This window comes from Toxorhynchites rutilus, chromosome 3 (genome assembly GCF_029784135.1).
Source record: "Toxorhynchites rutilus septentrionalis strain SRP chromosome 3, ASM2978413v1, whole genome shotgun sequence".
In the NCBI taxonomy this organism is placed as follows: domain Eukaryota; kingdom Metazoa; phylum Arthropoda; class Insecta; order Diptera; family Culicidae; genus Toxorhynchites; species Toxorhynchites rutilus.
Genome location: NC_073746.1, coordinates 323,667,318 through 323,692,968, shown reverse-complemented (window position 1 = coordinate 323,692,968; position 25,651 = coordinate 323,667,318). Strand labels below are relative to the sequence as shown.

At 38.0% G+C, this 25,651-nt stretch overlaps 1 protein-coding gene across 1 annotated transcript; it reads left to right on the top strand.

The window, feature by feature from the left end:
• Nucleotides 1-14,642: 14,642 nt before the first annotated feature.
• Nucleotides 14,643-15,968, top strand: LOC129774524 (uncharacterized). Its single transcript, XM_055778274.1, has one exon. It carries the CDS (start codon nucleotides 14,643-14,645, stop codon nucleotides 15,966-15,968), a length of 1,326 nt encoding a protein of 441 aa, XP_055634249.1.
• Nucleotides 15,969-25,651: the final 9,683 nt, after the last annotated feature.

The window sequence follows — 25,651 nt, the reverse complement described above, 5'->3', positions numbered from 1 at the left end:
TTGTTGCTTTTTGCAATTATTATCGTCGCTTTATTCGAAATTTTGCTGACATAACTAGCCCATTGAATAAACTACTCCGCAAGGAAACAGTATTCAATTGGGATAGTGAATGTCAAAAACCATTCGAACATTTGAAAAACAAATTACTATCCCCGCAAATTTTACAATTCCCTGACTACCAAAAAGATTTCATCATAATCACGGACGTATCAAAAGTAGCCTGTGGAGCAGTCCTAGCTCAGCTTCATCTTGGTGTCGAACTACCAGTCGCATTTGCCAGCAAAGCATTTACGAAAGGTGAATCGAATAAATCAACAATAGAGCAAGAGCTAACTGCGATACACTGGGCGATCAATTATTTTCGACCATACATATACGGTCGTAAATTCATTATACGTACGGACCACCGACCATTGATTTACTTATTTTCATTAAAAAATCCTTCCTCTAAATTAACCCGTATGAGATGGGATTTAGAAGAATACAATTTCGAAGTGGAATATATCAAAGGCAAGTCAAACGTGTTGTCAGATGCTTTGTCGAGAATACAAGTGACATCTGAAACACTGAGACAAATGTATATAGTAACTAGATCTATGGCAAAGAAAAATCCTTCTACACCAACTGCCAGCCAGACACAGAAGCCTGATCAACTTCACGTGTACGAAGCTGTCAGTGGTTTAGAGGCATTCGACTTACCAAAATTAACATTTTCATATAGTAATAATAAAATAAATATGATAATATACGACAAAAAATTCCGTAAGAGACTAACCCCAACGTTAGCACTCGCAATAGAAAATCCGGAAAATTTTAAATTTGAATTAGAAAAATTCTTTAAAATAATCGATGGCAGGCCTGCCGATAATACAACTATGGAAGGAAAATTTCCAAGAAAGCTAGCAATAAAAACAAATGACATTTTATTCAAACACATTGATTTAAATTCATTCAAAAATTTCGGTAATGCTGTTCTTAGGAACGCTACCATAATAATTTACCAGAAACCCGTGGAAATAAAAACAGCGGCAGAGATTAAAAACATTTTGCAACACCATCATGACTCTCCGACGGGAGGTCATCCGGGTATAAATAGATTATATAAAAAACTAAAGTCACGTATAGTCTTGGCCAAACATGAAACAAACTGTTTCAGACTATATCAAGGTATGTGAACTTTGTAAAATAAACAAACATGCGATATCAGCAAAAACGCCAGTTATCGTTACTACTACACCCAATAAAACCTTCGATGTTGTGTCAATTGACACCATCGGACCGTTTCCTCTCACTGAAAAATGAAACCGCTATGCAGTAACATTGCAATGCGATCTTTCCAAGTATGTGATTGCAGTCCCCATTCCGGACAAATCTGCTGTTACATTAGCAAAAGCAGTCGTAGAAAAATGCATCCTTACATACGGCCCAATGAGATGTATCAAAACAGATCAAGGAACAGAATACAAAGGAGTTTTTGATGAAATCTGCAGTTTACTACAACTAAACCACACTTGTTCGACAGCGTACCATCCACAAACGATTGGCGCTTTAGACCACAAACGTAACCACAAATGCTTGAATGAATATACAAATGAACGAAAAAACGATTGGGACGACTGGCTACCATTTTACTGTTTCTGTTACAATACAACACCTAACATACAACACGACTTCACGCCATTCGAATTAATTTTTGGAAAAACATGTAATACCTTTGATTTTTGTAACAACAACGTAGATCCTTTATATAACTTAGACTCTTACCAGAAAGAACTCAAATTTAGACTAAAAGTCACTCACAACAATGTCAGGCAAACTCTAGTCAAAGAAAAATTCAAAAGAACAAACACAACCAATATACAACAAACAACAACCAATAACATAAATATAACTGATATAAAAATCGGCGATAGAGTGTTTTTAAAAAACGAAAATAGACACAAATTAGATCCCGTTTACAATGGACCTTTCGTAATTTCAAAATTAAACACACCAAACGTAACGATATCAGATGCATATAATAAGCAGCAGGAAGTTCACATTTCAAGACTAATCAAATAGGCAGATAAACCGCCTCCTTTTCCATTAGGGGTGTTACGGACCCAGTAAAATTGAATGATAGGAGCGCTTCCAGGCGCAATGTAAATTTTATTTAGTAGCGCATTTGGCGTAATTAAAAGAACAAATTTATTTGTAAACAGATTCAGGCGAGCATATGTTTTGACTCAGCCTGGGTCTGTATGAGATAAGCGCAACAGGCGCAAATAAAATCAATACCAGCGAAAAGGGACTGTTTCTCTTTCCATCTTTAGCTTCCAACAAGATTACCGTGCCAGATGTTTTTACATCCCAGCCTTATGAGTTTAGATAAGACCCAAGCGAGAGCACCGGGCCACCCAAGGGGTGCTAGTTTGATCAAGTGCAGCCCAGATAGGGAGCCAGACAAAAATAAATATTTAATGACGGCAATTAGCCAAGTTCGTTCCTTATCGCATGAGGACGAAGAAACCAAAAGAGCGTGCAAGATGATGTTTGTTTAGGTTTCCGTACGGAAGGCAAAGTCTATTTGCTAACCGCATGGTCTCGCGCCTTATCGCATGAGAGCGAAGGGCCGAAGACCAAATAGGACGCTAAACGCATGCGTTTAAGCGATAAACGGCGTAAATTTATGACGCACGCAAATTAGGGCATATGTTTGGGACTCTACGCGGTGGCGTAGTGGAGGAAGAGAAACAGAAATTCTCACGCTAGTAGATTAGATTAGGACCGCACGAAATAGGCGGGTAAACTATTATCAGGATGTTTGTTGACATCCTAATTATGAACAAGGGCGTACACGCCAATAAGCTAGAACAACTTAGGGAAAAAAATCAGGCATATGTTTTACGACAGGCGTAAACATGCGCAAAGCGCACTAATTTGTTTAGGTCCCGTCCTCTTCGGCGCACCAAAGATAAGCGCGAATGACGGGAGAAGCATAGGACCGCAAACAAGTGGAAAAGGTTCCATGCGGTAAATACAGATAACCGATATGTTTCGGTTATCTGAATAGGAAACAGCTGGGAAAAATCCCACGCTGAGAAATTCGGAGGCAGATAACCACGTGGTTGGTTATCTGTGAGAATAGGAAAGGGAGATTGTTCTCTCCTTAAAAAACATGTATATATAGTTTAAGTGAGGAAGAAGTAAGTCAGTTCGATTTCATATTCCAAACCTTAAAGGTTCAGTTCAGTTCAGTTCAGACAAGGTTCAGTTCACAAATTCACACGAAAAGTTCAAATTCATGTTAAGAAGCCAAATCAAGTTCAAAATTTAAGTTCAAATCGAAAAGTTCGATTTCAAGTTAAAACTCAATTATAAAGTTTGTTTTGTAAAGTCTTTATAAGTTGTTAAAATAAAGTTAGTAAAACCTTAAACACGTGAGATCATTCCAACCAACGAGACGAGCGCCCGGCGGTAATCGTGATCAGAGTTCCTAACAGGGAAGGAACTCAAAAAAGGGCAGATTGGTGATACCTTAAATCCGAAACCATTCACCAGCGTTGGCAACTAGGCGCCACGCATCCAAGGCCAGAGCTCCTAACAAGGAAGGAGCTCAAAATTAAAGGTATAAAAAACATTCCCAATTTTCCCATCCGAAAGTAGTTACGAGTTTCACTCGGACGGACCAATCTGGAGCCGTCTGATTCTGAAACGTATTCGTGATTACGGGAACTTTGGAAGGGGCTTAGCCCGTAAGAGACAAAAACAAGTCCAGGGAAATAGGTTCCCTGGCTTAGGAAAGATTTGACTCCCGTGATTCTTAGGCCTCAATTGCCGACATCTAGGGAAATAAGTTCCCTAGATTAATCACGAAGCGCTCGAGAGAGGACGAGCGAAAAGTCTTGCCTTCATAGCAAGCATCTAGGGAATTTCGATTCCTTAGATTATAAGGACAATGGCGATAAACGTTAATGAGAGTAAACTTTCTGCCGACTTAGCAATATTTTGGTAAATCAATGTGTATAGATTTACGAGGGCCGAAATGATGCGGCAGAAAATTATAGCAAGAGAGCTATGAACGCCATAGTTTAAACAATATGCGACACTCGGTAAGCAGTGTCATCTATTAGATAGAGATTTTATAGCCGCCGGTAGAACAGCGACATCTAGGTGTAAATCTAGATGATGAATTAACGTAGATGCTATGTAGCTGTTAGGTTTAGTCTTAAGTTTTGACTGAATAAAGCACTTACTCACTCGCTCACTCACGCACTCTCTAAAAATTGACAATACGACTTGTCATTTTTAATCCGAAACCGCCAGAAGGAGGACCATTCACCACCAGACGATCAGCACAGGCCGGGAAATTTTCAACGAGGAATCACATTCTGTGATTTCAGGTAAGTATTCAAGCAATCCCATTTCCGAACGTAGATTACTTGCTTCTCTTCACCGGACCGCACTGGAGCCGGACGAAGTTGAAGTTTTGTAACTACCCTAGCTGGGATTCACTTGTTACAAAGGGGACTTGTCCCATTGTTGAAAAAGTCTTGCAAGCATCTAGGGAAATATTTTCCCTAGATTTAACAATTTGGTTTTGTGATTTTTCAATCAAGTGCAATCAACAGGTAGTTTTCACGTTAGCATTAATCACTGGTAGGCATCGAGTATCGTGGAGAATTTGGAAAGACATTATCGTTGCTGAAAAATAATCTGCCAGTTCCCCTTGGAATTGAAAATTACACTCAAGCGATCGAGTTTATTTTAATATTTTCTATCCATATAATACTGCGACGGGAATGTAAACGATATGGTGTAGTGACCCTTTTCACGCGTCCCATAAGAAATATTTTAATAAAAATTCTAATGGTTAAGATTCCCACTAGAGGGAAAATCCAACCAAGGATCTTCCAATAGGATAGTTGGAATTTTCCATACTAATGGAAAATTCCATATATGCAGGAGGTAGCAAATAACATAATTTTAGTTTTGAGAGATGTACGTCCTCAGCGAAGGATTAGGATAAGAGTGGAAAATAAAGGGAGTCGATGGTCTGCCACGGAGGAGGACGCTCGTGTCTCTTCGGAGAACAGTTTAAAGTCTTTTATTGAGTATCATTCATAATGGGTAAGGCCGAAGTACTATTGGTTGCCGCAGTAGGAGTTGCCGCTGCCTGTGCTTACCTGATCAACCTCCTGGATCACATTACCCGGTTTAGTAATGGGTGTGTTTCCCTCATCCATGCAATATCCATATCAATGGATAGAGAAATTGTATTCTGCCCCCAATATTGGTCAGAAATATTAACACGAATAATGACAGGGGTCTTGTTCTTAACATGTTTACTCCTATATTGGATGTACCATCAATATGTGAAAAGAAATATGTACATGGCGACCGTCCGAGATGCGAAGCCGGCCTAAAGTGAAAAAAAAAATAAATAAATGAAGTGAAGTGCGATAATGACGATTACTAAAATAAATGAAACATTAAGAAGACTAAAACCCGCGAGTGAAGTGAATTTACCAATCCTTATAGACACAAATATAAAAAGCATTTCTAGCCTGTTGAAAGCGCTAGAGGAAAAACAATATGTGGAAGTGATAAAAAAGTTCAAAAATTCGTGTGCAGTAAAAATTACCGAGAAATTCAACATGGTAAATGTACTGAAACATCCCATACCCACCAAAGCAAAAAACATTCGAGCACACGCAAAAAAGTTAATGCCCATTGAACATGGACAACTAATATTAACTACGAGTAGAGGCGTAATGTTACAACGACGAGCAATGTCAGAACACGTCGGTGGTCAAATCATCGCGTTCATATGTTAAGTGCATTTTGAATACAATAGTCTCTTCGTCGACGACGGAAAAGTGAACTATTTTGGTGCCACAATTATTAGCAAGTGGTACTAAACGGTGCAGCGACCTATACAGTGAGACAGTGAGATAAATCAAAAGTGAGCAATGGGGCTAATAAGTTCAAAAAAGAAACAAGACAATACTGGCGACGCCCAGGTAACCATTTTAAACAGTTTGGAACAGCCCACGCTGTTCCATGAAAATAGCGAATTTCTCCTATGGATAATACTGGCCATACTATTGGTATCGGCTGGTTTGAAAATATATGAACAGTACAAAAAGTGCACGCGCGCCGAGGCCCTCAAAGCTGCGAGGTCAGTTGCAGCATTACAAGTGTGAAAAAACATCGTTTTATGTGAGAAACGAAGATACTGTGAAGTCATCGAAGTGGCTAAGCCAATGGCTTATACGAAAAGCCTCTCGCACCGAGGGAGGCCCAGCAGACACCACGAATAACCCACTGCTTGATCGCACCGATAAGCAGGTCACAACCGGTAAGGAAGGATATCAACACACCAATGTGACAACTCTAAACGCATCAAGCAACAAGGTAAAAGAAATGAAAGACAAATGTTTATAACTACATAAATTTAAGAGATATGTTTTAATGGAAGCACAAATACTAGAACTAGAGGACAAAATATTAGTGCTAAAAAATTTGCAATCGCACTTAAAGAAAAATCCTAATAGGAAATTCCTACAAACTACATTATTATCAAAACAAAGCCTACTAAAAATAACCTACAACGAAGTGATTGTAAAATTAGCTAAAATTGAAGAGCAATTATCATTAACACAGCTCACATACTATACGAAATTAGCAAGGTCATTATACGACGAAATTTATGTAATTATTACCCAAAAACTAACCTACTCCCCAGAGAGGAGAATTAAGTTTAAATCGCTAGTAAACGCAGTGATATTTTGTAATCGTACAAAATTATTATACGAATCTAAAATGGCTAGCGTAGTAGAAATAATAAAGGTAATCACGTCATGCGGTGCTGCCGTGCTGCTGGCTGATATAATTCCTCCGGAATTATGGACAAGCTACCAGTCAGTGTCTATTCTTCTTGTGAGACAGAAGTGAGGGTTTTAAGTGCTTGTTTCAAACAGTGAAATACTTTGTGAAATTATAAGGATGTTTGACTTGTTCAAATTACTTGCTCCGCTAGCTATTGCAAAAGTGTTAGACATTCGTGCGTTTGCTTTAGCGATTATCGAAAATAACTTTGTGAAAAAGTTAGAGCAATGGATTCAAGGAGTAAAGAAACCGAAAGCTGTGAAGTTGAAACAGTTTCTGATACAATTGAACATAAGTTGTCAGAACGTTTTGGAATTAGTGGATGCGAACGAGGGCCAAGCGGATCTGGAAATGCAACTGAACCTATTTACTACTGGCTTTAGAGATGTCATTGTCGATGTCAGTCTTTCGGGACTTTTTACAATTGCTAAAAAAGCCCGAGACGAGCGAAGTGGACGCAAGTCTTTTATCATTGCCTTCCACGTCGAGAAAGCGACGTGCGTCAATGGAATCGGTTGTCAGTGTTGCAACGGACAACAGTGGCGAATTGGAGACGGATGTACCGTCGAAGCGACAGGCCATGGACATATCTACCACTCCTGCACCTTCACCAGTTCGCAGTGCCGATGTACGTTCTTACGCGGAACAAAGCGACTCCGACGAAGAGGACCTTTTCTTCCATTGTCGGAACTCTCGTCCGAACACTGGCAAAATATCTTACTCGTACAAAGGGATGGTCACACCATCTTCGAGGAGTCGGATAATAGAATTCAAGATATACGACAACGCAAATACTTATATGAGTTGCAACAAGATGGATCGTTGGAGACAAGCAAGTTGTCGGGGCACAATTGTGACCTCAACGAAAGAAATGTTGGCCCAGTACAAAGCGAACAACAAGTTGGTAGTTTCCAAAGAAAGAGGAAAACTTCCAACGATGGTAACCCCGCTAGAAGCAGACGCAAACAATCTGTTAATAAACGCAGTGAAATCGACTCAGTTCTGGGAGCAACTGGAGACGGAAGCTCTGAAGAGGAAAAATTGAACAAATCTATATTGAGTTTATGCACAAAAGAGCAATTGAAAGAAATTCAATTGAAAAATATCTTGATGAAGGAGATTTTAAAATATAATTGCACTCCATTACAAAATTGTTCAAAAGTCCGAAAATGGAAGAATAATCCTGTGCTCATTCACTATAAATCAAAGAATAAAATTTTTGAAGATGCAATTCGTTCGGTAAAAGAAAAATTTGTAGATTATACTGTTGCTGAATTTGTTCTTTATTACGAGATGTTAAATAGATGGCCTTTATTTATTGCTACTAGTAAATGCTCTGATATATATTATTCGTTAGGAAAATCAGTTAAATTTCTTGAAAAAGCAATTGAAATTCAATTTGAAGATGTTAGAAATTTTTTGCAAACAGTTTATGATATAATAGACAGAAAAAATCTAAAGTGTAATACATTATATATAAATGGGGCACCAGGAAGTGGTAAAAATTTTATAATGGATCCTTTTTTAAATTTTTGTTTAGTAGTTGGCCAAATGAACTCTTTGAGTAAACAGGATTTATTTGCTACAATGGGTCTTTTACGAGCACGAATTGGTTTAGCTAATGACATAAAATTTTCAAGTAGTGAAAGTGAATATATAAAAAATATTGCTGGTGGAGGTCAAGCTGCTATTAGGGAAAAGTACAGTGATTTACAAGTACTGGACAGAATACCAATGGTATTCCTTAGTAATTTAGAACTGTTTGATTTAGACGATCCAGCTTGGAGTCAAAGAATATTTCATTTCCGAACATATCATATTCCTTACGATGGAAAACCAGATAAACTTAATAACGTAATATCGTCGTTGCAGGCGTGTAAGCCACTGATCAACAACGATAATAATGCAGCAGCAATACAAACAATCCTTTCACGTATGGAAGGAAAAGCACGAGCTGCAATAACAGAAACTCCAAACAGTATCGACACCATCATAACAAAACTGAAAGAAAAATGCCAAATTTCAGTCGAGCCGAACACGTTAATCGCGAAACTAAATGCAACTAAGCAGAGCGACAGTTTCGTTAGATTCTCAGAGGAAATTGAAAAACTAACTCTCAATTTGGAACGTGCGTATTTAAACGAAAACGTTCCACTAGAAACGGCTACAAAACTTGCCACGAATGCTGGATTAAAAGCATTATCAACTGGCGCTAGAAACAACGAAATAAAACAACTACTTAAATACAGAGAATTCAACTCTCTAACCAAAGCAATAGAAAAGGCTTCAGAGATAGAATCTGAAAAATTACTAAGTGATTCAGCAAAAGTATTCGCTTACAATAAACGAAACAATAACAGAAGACCGGGAAATCAGTCTCAAAATAGATATACGTATCAAAATAATAAATATGGCAACCAAAATCACCAAAATCAAAATCGTGGATATCGAAATCCACAATTTAACAATCCAAATCTGCGCCAACAAAACAGAAATAACCAAACACAACAAAACAACTGGCGGCAAAATTCATTTACCAATCAACAAATTAATTCAAGATCGCCAAGAAACCAAAATTTTAATACAAATTTCAGACCTCCTGCTGGTCGAAACTTTAATCCAAATGTTTATTATATGACCCCGGAAAACCAACTGGCCCCCCAACAGATACCAGTTGGGGGTCAGCATATTATTCAAGACCAACAAACTATGTCTGGCCAGCATCACATTATGCAACAGCCACAACAGCCACGACAACAACTAATGGTAACCAATTTGCAAAACCATCGACAACAAATGGAACTTTCAACATAAACACAACTTTTTCAAATTTTGTGGTTTAGAAAACAGAAGTCGCGAATTCTGAATGTACCTTTCTAGTAGATTCAGGAGCCGAGATTTCAGTAATTAAGCCTACAAAATTAAACTATAATGCAATAATAGACAAAAATCAAACATGTTTAATAACAGGTATACAACAGCAACCAGTAAAAACTATTGGTACCATTGATATACCACTGCAATTAACTGACAACTTTATCATAAACCACAAATTTCAAATTATCCCCGAATGCTTACCCATACCTACAGACGGAATTTTAGGACGAGACTATTTAGCAAAATTTAGATGTATAATTGACTATGACACATGGACTCTAACTAACTCAATAAGCTCACAACATATACAAATCCCAATTCAAGATAAATTAAACGAAGACATAATTATACCCCCACGATGTGAAGTTTATAGGATGATAAAATTAAACGTCCCAAACCAAGATTATGTTTTACTATCTACAGAATTACAATCAGGTGTATTTTGCGCAAATTCCATAATAAATCCACAAAATCCACTCATAAGAATTATCAACACAACAGACAATACAGTAAAAATTAAAGAAAACTTTACAAATTTTGTCCAACCTTTATTTAATTACGATATTCTACAATTTAATCAAGTTACTCAAAACAACAGAAACGAAAAATGTTTAGCTGAATTAGACTTGACAAATTCCCCTACTTTTGCGAAAGATAAACTTAACGAATTATGCAAGAAATACAACGATTTGTTTGCCCTTCAAAATGACACTTTAACTTGCAACAATTTCTATAAACAAAAAATTAACTTGAATGACTCGACACCAGTTTACATAAAAAATTATAGAATACCAGAAGTTCACAGAACAGAAATAGACATACATGTACAAACAATGCTCGACGAACAAATTATTCAACCATCTAACTCACCATATAATTCCCCAGTATTGCTAGTACCCAAGAAATCTACTAATAATGACAAAAAATGGCGTCTTGTCGTAGATTTTAGGCAATTGAATAAGAAAGTAATTTCAGATAAATTTCCCCTACCCCGAATTGATGATATACTTGATCAATTGGGTAGAGCTAAGTATTTCTCTACGCTTGATCTGATGGCAGGTTTTCACCAAGTTGAGCTAGAGGAAAAATCAAAACAATATACAGCTTTTTCGACAAATTCAGGCCATTATGAATTCAATAGACTACCTTTCGGACTTAATATCTCACCCAATAGTTTCCAGCGTATGATGACGATAGCTCTCAGTGGACTACCGCCAGAATGCGCATTCCTATACATCGACGATATCATAGTCATCGGATGTTCCATAAATCATCATTTAAAAAATCTAGAAAAAGTTTTTCAAAAATTAAGACAATATAACCTCAAATTAAACCCAGCTAAATGCAAATTCTTTTGTGCAGACGTTACATATTTAGGACACCATATTTCAGCTGAAGGTATACAACCTGATAAAACAAAATTTTCAGCCATTCAAAAATACCCACAACCACAAAATGCTGACGACGTCAGAAGATTTGTCGCATTTTGTAATTATTACAGAAGATTCATCGCACATTTTTCAGACAAAGCAGCTCCACTAAATGCCTTGTTGAAAAAGAAAGCAATTTTTAATTGGACTGAAGAATGCCAAAATTCATTTGAGATATTGAAACAGGAACTTTTGAGCCCTAAAATACTACAATTCCCAGATTTTTCAAAACCTTTTATCCTAAGTACAGATGCTTCTAAAATTGCATGTGGCGCTGTACTTGAGCAAGAACATAATGGAATTAGATTACCAATAGCCTATGCCAGCCGTAAATTTACAAAAGGCGAAAGTAACAAATCAACAATAGAACAAGAACTTACAGCGATACATTGGGCAATTACATACTTCAGACCATATCTTTACGAACGGAAATTTACAGTAAAGACTGACCACAATCCATTAGTACATTTATTTAGTATGAAAAATCCATCATCTAAGCTGACACGAATGAGACTTGATTTAGAGGAATTTAATTTCGATATCGAACACGTAAAAGGGAAACAAAATGTCGGGCCTGACGCTCTTTCGCGTGTCGAAATCAATCTTGAAGATCTTAAAACAATGTCGATCTTGCCAGTACAAACCAGATCTATAACCAAAGATAAACCACAAGCTCAAGTTAATGAACAAATAGATAATAAGACTGATCACCTCAGAGCCTATGATTCTATTAACAATATTGATGCTTTTGATATACCTAAAGTAACATTTGAACTAAATAACACTGAAATTAATATTTACATCAAAAATAAAAACCTGAAAAGAATTCTTGCTCGAGCGCAACTATTCTATTACAAAGGTATGATAAATTTTATAGAATGCATACAACTTATAAACGATATGGCCAAAACAATGAACTTAAAGAAAATTGCAATCAGTGTAAAGGATCCAATATTTAACATCCTTCCCGGGAATGGAACATTGAATGAAGCAAATAATACTACATTGAATGGAATAGAAACGTTTAAAAAAATATGCAATGATAATTTAAGTGACGTCACGATAATTTTATACGTCCCAGCTAAAGTGCTGAAGGATGAAAACGAAATACAACGATTAATAAAAGAAAACCACGATACCCTTTTAGGAGGCCACGTCGGTATTAACAAACTATTACAAAAACTAAGAAGAAATTACTTTTGGAAAAATATGAAAGACACAATCACCACTTACGTTAAAAATTGTGTTCGATGTAAATTAAACAAACACACAATTAAAACAAAAGAAGTATTCGAGAAAACTTCAACACCAATTAAAGCATTTGACCTTGTCTCAATGGATACAGTAGGTCCATTAACAAGATCAAATAGAGGAAATCGTTACGCATTAACAATACAATGCGATCTAACGAAATATATTATAACATTACCAATAATAGATAAGCAAGCAAAAACCTTAGCTAAAGCAGTAGTCGAAAACCTTATCTTAAAACATGGTTGCCCAAAAGCAATAAAAACTGATATGGGCACCGAGTATAAAAATGAAGTATTCAAAGAAATATGTACAATGCTTTCAATAGACCAAAAATTCTCAACAGCATATCACCCAGAAACTATAGGAGCCTTGGAACGAAGCCATCGTTGTTTGAATGAATATCTTAGACAATTCATTAACGAACAACAGGATGACTGGGATTCATGGCTACCATTTTTTACCTTTTTCTACAACACTACGCCACATACAGAACATACTTTTTCACCATTTGAACTAGTTTTCGGAAATCAAGCAAATTACCCCACAGACCTAAAAAATACAACAATCGTAGATCCAGTTTATAACCATGACTCATATCATAAAGAACTAAAATTTAAATTACAATTAGCTGCTCAAAAGGCCAAATTTCTATTAGATAAATCAAAGCTTCAAAGAATAACAAAACAGTCAGAACAGGCAAACCGAATTAACATACAATTAGGAGACAAAGTTTGGTTAAAAAGAGAAAATCGTAGAAAACTTGATTCGGTGTATACAGGGCCTTTTGAGATTGTTAAAATTAAGCATCCTAACGTGACTATCAAAAACCAAATATCAAATGATGAACAAATTGTACATAAAAATCGTATAATTAAACAGTGATTAGAATAAGTAGAACCGAGCCTAACCTCGAAAAAAAAAAGAGAAAAAAAAATAATAATAATAAAGAGGTAGGCCCTGTGCTAGATGTAAGAAATTCGGTAATTAAGTTTAATTAGAAAAAATATTCAAAACACTCAATTTACAACAACAAAAGATGAAAGCAAGTTTATAAAAGTAGAAATTTACACTATTACTTTTAAACACACAATTTATAGAGGCAACTGGAGAATCCTTTTTAGAATGATTTCATTTCATTTCACTCCATTACACCATTCTTCCAAAGAGGGAAGGTGTCATGGGCTAAAAACCCCTGTAATACAACACATCAATAAATTATCCAAAATGCCATCCGCCCTGTAAAATATAAACAAATATTGCATAAGCAAATTAAATTACGTCCATATGCGTCAGCAACAAGTGCAGTCCTCGACCTATGTTAAATTATCTCTTTCCCCTTACTTCCAGCCGCGTGGTCCCGACCGAGTGGCAATGAAACGAAGGGTTTCAAATTGCACTATCGGTTGAGGGCCATTGCCAACTGAATATTTGACAATGCATTTTTACAAAACCAAAGTGTGATTCTCCCGCTGTCTCATTCACTTACATGATTATTATAGAATAAGAGTAGGATAGAATTAAGCTGAACAAACTGTGTAAATCCATATAAATATCCGACATCAATAAACGAGAGACAATTGCTTTTGAGACCTTCTACAAGCTTAACTCGCGAGTTTGAGGTCCTACTAGTGGATACCGTTTGGTGCTACCTTTCTGGTCCACTGTAGGATACCTTATAAGTCAAAAGAAAGCCTCTACAAGATTCTCAAGCTAACAGTAAACTTTTTGAACAGTACAGGCTGAACAAATATTAAAAAGTACTATGAAATACAAGGATGGTAGATACGAAGTTGGACTGCTATGGAAAGATGAGGAAACGAAATTTCCAAACAGCTACAACAATACAGCAAAGAGGCTGACAACGAGTGAGAGAATGTTAAAGAAAGACCCTATTGCAGATGAAAACACCAGTTGAAAAAATGGGCAATAGAAACATTTGCGGATTACAAGAAGAAAGGCTACATCCGCAAACTGTCAGAGGAAGAAATTATGAAGCCGATATCAAGAGTGTATTATCTTCCACACTTTATTGTGCACAATAAAAACCAGTTGCCACCTAAGCCAAGGTTGGTTTTTGATGCGGCGGCAAAGATACAAGGTGTATCATTCAACACGGAACTGTTATCAGGGCCGGATGCTACTACGTCATTGTTCGGCGTTTTAGTAAGATTCCGAGAAGGAGCAATTGCTACATGTGGAGACATCAAAGAGATGTTCCATCAAATACGAATCCGAGCTGAAGATCAACACGCTCAGAGATTCTTGTGGAGAGATTGTGATAGCAGCAAGAAACCTGATATATACGTTATGCAGGTGATGACATTCGGATCAACCTGTTCACCGTCATGTGCACAAGCGGTTAAAAACCACAACGCAGAAAAATTCAGGACGAATTATCCAGTGGCAGCTGAAGCAATAGTAAAGCAACATTACGTCGACGATTATTTGGATAGTTTTGATGAGCTCGATAAAGCAACAAAAATAGTGCAACAAGTTATGAAGATTCACGATCATGCAGGCTTCCACATCAGGAATTTCACATCGAATAGTAGAGAACTTCTTCAAAGTCTACCCTCGGAACGTGTACAAGCATTGACTGTCAAAATGTTCGAAGAAAAGGATTCAATGACCGAAAAGGTACTTGGTGTATATTGGAACACCACGTCTGACACACTCGGCTATCAAATCAAATTAGACAAGCTAGGAAGTGATGTCACACAAATGCTACGTTTACCCACAAAGAGAGAGGTACTAGCTTTCGTGATGAGTGTCTACGATCCACTGGGACTCATCTCGAACATAACGGTGCATGGAAGAATTCTCATGCAAAAACTGTACATAGAAAATATAGATTGGGATGACGAAATTCCCGAGAATTTGCAGTCAGATTGGCAACACTGGTTAGAGGTGATTGAGTCTGCCGAGAGCGTAACGATACCGAGATACATTCTTGAAGAAAGAACTGGTGAAGTGGAACTACACACCTTTGTAGATGCTTCAGAGCAAGCATTTTGTGCATGTGTGTACATAAGAAATGTATCTGGAAACACACCACATGTAAGACTTCTATCAGCAAAGTCGAGAGTAGCACCAGTAAAACCATTGAGCATACCACGCCTAGAGCTACAAGCGGCCGTGTTAGGAAGCCGATTGACAAAGTCGATAATAGACGAAACGAGGTTGAACATCGTCAGCAAAACGTTTTGGAGTGATTCACAGACCGTATTGTCATGGATCAAGAGTCCAAAACGAAGAAGCACATTTGTAATGCATCGAGTAGGTGAAATCCTGGAAGACAACAGGAAAAATGAATGGCGATGGGTGCCAACAGATGAAAATTCAGCCGATGAAGGCACAAAGGAAAAGCTAGGAAAATCACAATGGTTTGAAGGACCTGATTTCCTAAAGCTCTCAGAACCGTCATGGCCTTCCACTGAAGAGAAGGAAACAGACGAAGAGTTGAGAGAAACAGTGTTAGTTCACGAAGAACTATGCAAACTTAGTTTCATCGATAAGTACAAGGAGTACTCAGATTAGTGGAAGTTGGTGAAGAACCTTTGTGTATTAAACAGGACAAAGGAAAGATTACGTCGTGGATATATTCCAGACATTGAGTACAAAGACTACCAAAGAGCTGAGAACGTGCTCTATAGAAAGATGCAATGGGAAGCATTTCCAATAGAGATGGAAACTTTATTCAATGGCGGAACAATAGCGTCAGGACCATTGGTTAGTTACGCACCCTTCCTAGACGAGGCAGGGGTAATGAGAAGTGGTGGACGTTTGAAGAAAGCCATGTCAGTACCATGGACTACAAGAACACCAATATTGCTCCCACAAAAGCATCCATATACGTTGTGGTGGATACGTCCCTTAAATGGAAGCGCGCAGCGCGATAAGTTAACATAAACACTATACTCAGCATAATCGTAGTCACGCCACCCGAGCGATGACCGGGCGACGGCGATTATGCTGAGTACCTCAAAAAGGGTCACGTAGCCACCGCCCAAGCGTAGGGTACAAATGTAAATATTGAATTCAATAAAAGAGTTGAAGTTTAACCAACAACGGGAAGAGACGTAGCATTCTAACAAGATATATCACGGGCCCCCCAGTGTAGGGAGGACTTTGCATGGCGATCCTGCCAAAATTCCCGTTTTTATGTAGAAAAGTGAATAGTGCTACGGGGCCAACACCACAATTGAGAAAAATTATACTGCACAAACAGTTGCTTTGTGTGCAATGGCAGTGTTGTTTTTCGGTTATTTCGCATGGAAGGCGGTTGCAAAAATACACCGTCAGCAAACGGAACGCGTTGCTGAACGGGTTGTGCGAAGTGCCAGTATGGCAACTTTAAGCAATGTATGAGAAGAAACTGGTGATATAAGAGTGAACTATACATAAAAGCCGAATTTAAAATGGCTCAAGCTAGAAACATTCACGAAGAAAGAATAAAACAGTGCAACGACCATTTTATTCGCGAACGTAAATATTGGGAGCGAATGGCAGAAAAGAGGAAAAGTGTAACTGTGGAAGAAAAAGAAGCCAAACGGAAAATAATCGAAGCTGTATTCAAAGTCGCATGTGTTGCAGCCATCCAACAAAACACTAGGAGCATACGCGAGGAGCTCCTGTGGGACTACAACGAGCTGCAACTGGCAATGGAACATTATGATCAATTAGATCTTTAAGTACTGAAAGTACTGAAAAGTAGTGAATTTAGAAACATATTTAATAAATAAATTATGTGTCCATTGGAATGGATACATTTTTCATCGCAGGGGATAACCTAGCGAAATTATTAAGCAATTTAAAGAAGAATAGAAAATTATCAAAAACTACAAAAACCAGGAAAATTCAAACAATCCAAAATTATCTTACAGAACTGAAAAGAATCGTACTGACCACTAAAGAGTCACAGCTACGATTGCAGTATAAACAACGCTACTTGCATCTGAAAGGACTAGCAAGGCAGTGTTGTAAGATATTAAGTGAAACTCCAGAAGAATTGGAGAAAACACTAGCGTCAGAAGACGTAAGAGAAGAAGGAAACGAACAAGAAGAAGAAAAAGGAATTGAACAGGAAGAAGAAGAAGAAATCGAACAAGAAGAAGCAGAAACCGTACAAGAGGAAGAATCCACAATATTTGACAGTGACGAAGAATCCACAAATTTTGACAGTGACGAAGAACGAAACGGTAAGATGACAGCAGTATTAGATCTAACTTTAGCTATGAAGCTAATAGATAAATACGATGGCGAGCCATCCAAATTGTCATTATTCATTGAAACAGTGGAACTGCTCGTGGAATATTCGGAGGATGTTCCACCTGCATGCATTTTAAAGTTCTTGAAGACAAGATTAGTGGGTGCAGCCCACGGGGCAATCGAGAGTGCCCAAACAATAGATCAAGCTTTTGATGCGCTCAAAAGAAAATTTTCAATTAAAGTAACACCAAAGGCAGTGGAAAAGGAGATGCTAAGCAAAAAGCAAAACTCCAAACAAATATCCGATTATGGAGCGGAAATTGAAAATTTATCAGCAAAATTAGCAGCTGCACATGTCTCTATGGGAACATTTCCTAATGAGGCTGCAGCACTAAACATTGTCGAACCAGTAGCAGTACAGGCTTTTATTGAAGGACTGAAAGATCCTGCTACAAAATTTTTCTTAAAGGCTAGAAATCCATCATCGTTGAATAAGGCGATATCGGATGCGCTGGAGTGCCAAAGTACTCCAAACGCTGAAAATAGTCTAGAAGGCATGATGGCCCTATGGTGCAGCACTGGAAGAATGCAACATAGAGGTTACGGACGAAACAACTGGAGAGGCCGGGGAAACCCCAGAGGGCGTGGTTTCTCCAGGGGAAACAGTAGTTACCGCGGCAGAGGTAATCACTATAATAATCATTATAACCACAATTATGATAACTGCCCAACCAACCAGACTTTTAGAGGTAATAACCGTCGTGGTCGAAACAACGTTCACACGGCAAACATTGCCGAGGGGCAACGACCACATCATCAACTACAACAACAAGGACAACAACGGGAAGAGGCTAATCTGATTGATCTTTTTCGTTAATTTTAATACGAAAAAAGCTCTCAGAGCCAAATTTAAACTATTTGGTCAAAATATAGAACTTATAATTGACAGTGGAGCATCTTGTTGTATTCTTGACAAACGATGTCTTCCTGAAACTGTAAATATAGATAATACACATACATTAGAAATTAGTGGTGTGAATGGAATTACAAGTACGCTGGGATATGTTGACACTTTCATGGGATTCAATTCTACAGAATACCCCATTAGATTTAATGTAATGGAGAGTTTACCAGATACAGTAAATGGTTTAATTGGTACAAATTTCCTGAAGGAATTCGGAGCTAAGATTGATTTTACAAACATGAAAATGACATTGCATACTAATGATGAGATGAATTACACAATACCTGCTAGGACAGAGGTGATAAAATTTATTAATACAAATTTTGAAGAAACATGTGTTGTAATGAACCAAGAGATACAACCACATGTATATATTGCGAACTCAATCGTTCAACCTTCAAACGGAAGGATACCCATTCGTATAGTAAATGTAAAAAACAAACCAGTGAATATTTCAAATCTACAACCAATTATCAAACCTGCGAGTGATTATCTGGTAGTGGAAACGAAGCATGCAAAAGATGCGAAAGACAGAGTAATACAACTTCTAACAGAGTTGGACTTATGTCATTTATCACAGACAGAAAAGCGGCATATAATTCAAATATGTTCAAAGTATGCCGACATTTTTTGTTTGGAATCGGACGAATTGACAGTGACCAATATCTACAGTCCTGTTATTAAAGTGAAAACAGAAGTTCAGCCAATCTATAGCAAACCTTATAGATTGCCCAATACGCAAAAATCAGAAGTAGAGGCACAAATAAACAAAATGTTAAAGGAACAAATAATAGAAAAAACGACTTCTGCATGGAACAGTCCCATTTTACTAGTACCAAAGAAAAGTTCTGGGGATATGAAAAAATGGAAACTAGTCATAGATTACCGAAAAGTGAACACAGCGGTGGAGGATGATAAATTCCCTCTACCAAATATTGATGAGATTATAGACGCTCTTGCTGGGGCGAAATATTTCTCGCATTTAGACCTATCACAGGGATACTATCAGTGTCAGTTAAGACCCGAGGATAGACCCGTGACTGCATTTTCAACACCATCAGGGCAGTATCAAATGACGAGACTGCCCATGGGTTTGAAAATGAGCCCATCAACATTCTCACGACTTATGACAATAGCTATGTCAGGATTGGATATGACGAAATGTTTAGTCTATCTCGATGACATTATTGTTTTCGGAAAAACTATAGAAGGACATAATAAAAACTTAATGTCTGTTTTCGAAAAACTTCGAAGTGTAAACCTAAAGCTAAACCCAAAAAAGTGCAATTTTTTCCAAACAGAATTGCTCTATTTAGGCCATTTGATTTCTGCGGAGGGTGTAAAACCTGATCCAGCAAAAATAGAAGCGGTCAAAAATTGGCCAACACCGAAAAATGCCGACGAAGTAAAACGATTTGTAGCTTTCGCTAACTACTATCGAAAACACATACAAAATTTTGCTAGTTTATGCTCACCATTAAATTATTTAACAAGAAAAAATATGTCTTTCCAATGGAGTAATGAATGTGAACGTGCATTCAGAACGCTTCGGGAAAATTTTTCGAATCCACCAATACTCGACTTTCCTGATTTCACAGAAAGTAACAAATTTACTCTACATACAGACGCATCTGGCTACGCAATCGGTGCTGTTCTTTCTAATAAGAATGGTAAACCAGTTGCTTATGCTAGTAAAACTCTTAATAAAGCAGAGAAAAATTACCCAACCATTGAAACGGAGCTTTTAGCCATAGTTTGGGGTATACGCCATTTCAAACCATACCTATATGGAAGAAAATTCGATGTGTACACAGATCACCGACCGTTAGTGTACCTTTTCTCGATGACAGATCCATCCAGTCGTCTAACAAAGTTTAGGTTAGCACTAGAAGAATACGATTTTGATGTAATCTATAAGCGAGGTACGGAAAACGTTATAGCGGACGCGTTATCACGTATTTCTACATCCGATCTTAAAGATATACACAAAAAACTAACTCATGAGACATTCGTAACAACACGAATGCAAACACGCAATGAAAAGAAACCTGAATTTCTCGAACACAATGAAGCGGCGACTGGCCATCGCACTTCAGGTAAGAAAATGGTAAATTAAAATAAAAAATGATAATCACGAAGAAAATGCAATATGGATACCAGAAAAAGAAGAGATAATAGTCAAACCAACAAAAACATTAGTCTTGTTACGACAGACAATGAGTACGATTGGTTTGATATGTAAAAGAAACAACGTCGACGAACTATATATAAAAATAAATGAAAAAGGTGCGCACCAATTCTATAAAGATATAGTAGAAAATGATTTAATGAAAGGTATACCAGAAATAATTCCAATTTCAAATAAAGTCACATTTATAGAAGATGACATGACTAAAAAATTGATTCTTAATGACTATCATTTATTACCTACTGCAGGACATGCAGGTGCTAAAAGAACAATGAACACAATCAAGCAAAAATACTATTGGAAAGGCATGAAACAAGATGTAGAGAAATTTATAAAATCTTGCGAAACATGCCAGAAATATAAATCTACTAACTTCTCGAAACCACAAATGACGGTAACCACAACAGCCGGAGCCGCATTTGAAAAAATCTACTTAGACCTTGTAGGACCATTGATTCCTTCCGACGGATACGAATATATTTTGACGACACAATGTGAACTCACGAAATTTATTACCGCAACTCCGATAAAGAATAAAGCAACTGAAACTGTAGCCAAAGCATTTGTAAAAAGCGTCATACTAAAATATGGCGTTCCCGAAAGAATTGCAACTGACAGAGGAACAGAATTTATGTCAGAACTTTTTACCTCAGTAGCAAAAATTTTGAACATCAAAAAACTCAATAGTACCGCATATTATCAAACAATAGGATCTTTAGAAAATACTCATAAAAATTTTGGGAAACTTCTTGAGAATACGATGTGATAATAAATTTTTTTCATGGTCCCAATGGGTACCATATTACGAATTCGCGTACAATAATACAGTTCATACAACAACAAATTACACTCCTTTCTACTTAGTATTTGGAAGATTGTCAAAGATGCCTTCAAATTTAACAGAAAATGATCCAAGACTTATTATAACTACGATGATTATTGCAAACAAATGAAAGCAAAATTACAAATCTGTCACAAGGAAGTAAAAGATCGATTGATACAAGACAAAATAAAAAGAACATCAGAGACTAATAAAACCAAACAATCAAAATTGTACAATAAAGGAGATTTAGTTTGGATTAAAAATGAGACAGCAAAGAAATTAGAACCAAGGTTCAACGGGCCGTATAAAGTATTAGAAGACTTAGACCCGAATCTCAAAGTCCTTATAAACAAGAAGGAAGACTATATTCACAAAAGCAGAGTGAAAACGTACATAGAGCGTGTGGTGGATACACCAGAGCAAACCCAAACATGAAACAAAACAAAAACGAAAGAGAAAATAATTGTAAATGATCAAAACTGCACTAGCCGACGTTGGGTCAGTGTCATGTTACGTTCAAGTGCTCATGTGCGGTGGAATGTTTATGCTGGGTAAGCATTACTCTATAAACATTTTATATCGTTCGATGGGTGACGAACTGCATGTGCTGACTATGCGTATGCTATGCGATGATCACATAAATAAAAATCCAAAATCAATTGTAAAGCATTTTCCATACAAAATTATACAACCAATTATAATAACTTTATATTAGATTTAAAAATCAAAACTATAGCATAATTTTTAAATATTATTAAATAGGGCGTGTGGTGGATACGTCCCTTAAATGGAAGCGCGCAGCGCGATAAGTTAACATAAACACTATACTCAGCATAATCGTAGTCACGCCACCCGAGCGATGACCGGGCGACGGCGATTATGCTGAGTACCGCAAAAAGGGTCACGTAGCCACCGCCCAAGCGTAGGGTACAAATGTAAAGATTGAATTCAATAAAAGAGTTGAAGTTTAACCAACAACGGGAAGAGACGTAGCATTCTAACAAGATATATCACGGGCCCCCCAGTGTAGGGAGGACTTTGCATACGTATTTGATCGTGAAAGCAACACACGAAAGATATTTCCACCACGGCGAGAACACCATCATAGCAGCATTACGGCAGAAGTATTGGATACTGCATATAAGAACAGTATTAGCAAACGTCAAGAAGAATTGCAATAGGTGCAAAATACGACGTGCAACTCCGGTAGAGCCGATGATGGCAGATTTACCACATTTCCGCACAGAAGCGCATATACCTCCATTCACAAACTGCGGAGTAGATTACTTCGGACCTTTCGAAGTAGCGGTAAAGAGATCGCTCGAGAAGAGATGGGGCGTCATATTCACCTGTCTCTCAACAAGAGCAGTACATATTGAGATGGCAGAAAATCTCAGTACTGATGCGTTCATGGTCGTGTTAAGGAACTTCCAGAGCCGAAGAGGAAAGGTCACCAGTATCTACAGCGACAACGGAACGAACTTCGTTGGAGCAGAGCGAGAGTTAAAGTCGCTAGTCAATGAAATCAACGAGAAGATGGGCAAAAGTGAAGCAGCAAAAATGGAAATCCAGTGGAGATTCAACCCACCTTCAGCACCACATTTTGGAGGCGCTTGGGAGAGATTAATAAGAAACGTCAAAGTGGCACTATCAGAGATCCTGAAAGTTTGGGGTAGGAGCAAACCATCAGCAGCAACGTTGCAAGCTGCATTCATCCAAGCGGAATTTTTAGTCAACTCTCGACCGTTGACACACATACCAGTCTCCTGCATCGACGATGAAGTGTTGACGCCATTCCACGCGTTAATAGGAAGAGCAGGAGAATATACACCACCGTATGCACCAACGACCAGTCAATACGACACAGCGCAATGGAGACGCGTTCAACATTATTCCAAGTTGTTTTGGAACCGATGGAAGAAAGAGTACCTACCAACTCTGTTAAAGCGTAATAAGAATACGCAGAAAGTAGAACCGATCAAAGTCAACGACATCGTCTTAATCACGGACGACGACGCACCACCAGGAAAATGGCTCAAAGGAAGAATCATCGAAACGTTTGTGGCGAAAGATGGTCAAGTTCGCCAAGTGAAGATACAAACCACTAAGGGGATCCTCAAACGACCAGCAGTCAAAGTAGCAGTGCTGGACATAGTCAAAGGAAATGATCCAGTCAACTAATCAGGAAGAAGACGTCAGTGCTCGCTACCAGAGCACCAATATCCGAAAGAATAGCAGCCAACTGATGTAAGCTCGCGCCAGAGCTAAGATGTATGAATCAAGGACCAAGCATTGAGAAGGACAAGCTGCGTCATATCCGAAAGAAGCAGCCAATAGATGAAAGCTCGCGCTAGAGCCAATATACCAAGATGAACCATCAACCCAAGCATAGAAGAGACATCCATTGGAGTTGGGCAACATGCCGAAGAAATAAATAAAGTGATTTAAAACTCTGTTAGGTTATAAGGATCAATGTAAAATAAATGAAACTCCGAAACAATGTAACGAATACACATAAGTAACAAGATAGCATAGGGTCCGTTCCAGAATTTATAAATCTAGTTGATTTATCAGGGCCGGAATGTTACGGACCCAGTAAAATTGAATGATAGGAGCGCTTCCAGGCGCAATGTAAATTTTATTTAGTAGCGCATTTGGCGTAATTAAAAGAACAAATTTATTTGTAAACAGATTCAGGCGAGCATATGTTTTGACTCAGCCTGGGTCTGTATGAGATAAGCGCAACAGGCGCAAATAAAATCAATACCAGCGAAAAGGGACTGTTTCTCTTTCCATCTTCAGCTTTCAACAAGATTATCGTGCCAGATGTTTTTACATCCTAGCCTTATGAGTTTAGATAAGACCCAAGCGAGAGCACCGGGCCACCCAAGGGGTGCTAGTTTGATCAAGTGCAGCCCAGATAGGGAGCCAGACAAAAATAAATATTTAATGACGGCAATTAGCCAAGTTCGTTCCTTATCGCATGAGGACGAAGAAACCAAAAGAGCGTGCAAGATGATGTTTGTTTAGGTTTCCGTACGGAAGGCAAAGTCTAATTGCTAACCGCATGGTCTCGCGCCTTATCGCATGAGAGCGAAGGGCCGAAGACCAAATAGGACGCTAAACGCATGCGTTTAAGCGATAAGCGGCGTAAATTTATGACGCACGCAAATTAGGGCATATGTTTGGGACTCTACGCGGTGGCGTAGTGGAGGAAGAGAAACAGAAATTCTCACGCTGGTAGATTAGATTAGGACCGCACGAAATAGGCGGGTAAACTATTATCAGGATGTTTGTTGACATCCTAATTATGAACAAGGGCGTACACGCCAATAAGCTAGAACAACTTAGGGAAAAAAAAATCAGGCATATGTTTTACGACAGGCGTAAACATGCGCAAAGCGCACTAATTTGTTTAGGTCCCGTCCTCTTCGGCGCACCAAAGATAAGCGCGAATGACGGGAGAAGCATAGGACCGCAAACAAGTGGAAAAGGTTCCATGCGGTAAATACAGATAACCGATATGTTTCGGTTATCTGAATAGGAAACAGTTGGGAAAAATCCCACGCTGAGAAATTCGGAGGCAGATAACCACGTGGTTGGTTATCTGTGAGAATAGGAAAGGGAGATTGTTCTCTTCCTTAAAAAACATGTATATATAGTTTAAGTGAGGAAGAAGTAAGTCAGTTCGATTTCATATTCCAAATTTTAAAGATCAATATTCGTTTAAGGTTCAATTCCAAATTGTAAAAAAGTACAAGTAAACTGTGCTCTCGTGAATCAAAATCCGAAACCACCCACCAGCGTTGGCAACTAGGCGCCACGCATCCAAGGCCAGAGCTCCTAACAAGGAAGGAGCTCAAAATTAAAGGTATAAAAACATTCCCAATTTTCCCATCCGAAAGTAGTTACGAGTTTCACTCGGACGGACCAATCTGGAGCCGTCTGATTCTGAAACGTATTCGTGATTACGGGAACTTTGGAAGGGGCTTAGCCCGTAAGAGACAAAAAACAAGTCAAGGGAATAGGTTCCCTGG

Coding starts and splice junctions, on each gene's coding strand:
- LOC129774524 (XM_055778274.1), top strand. CDS start 14,643: ATGTTCCATCAAATACGAATCCGAGCTGAAGATCAACACGCTCAGAGA.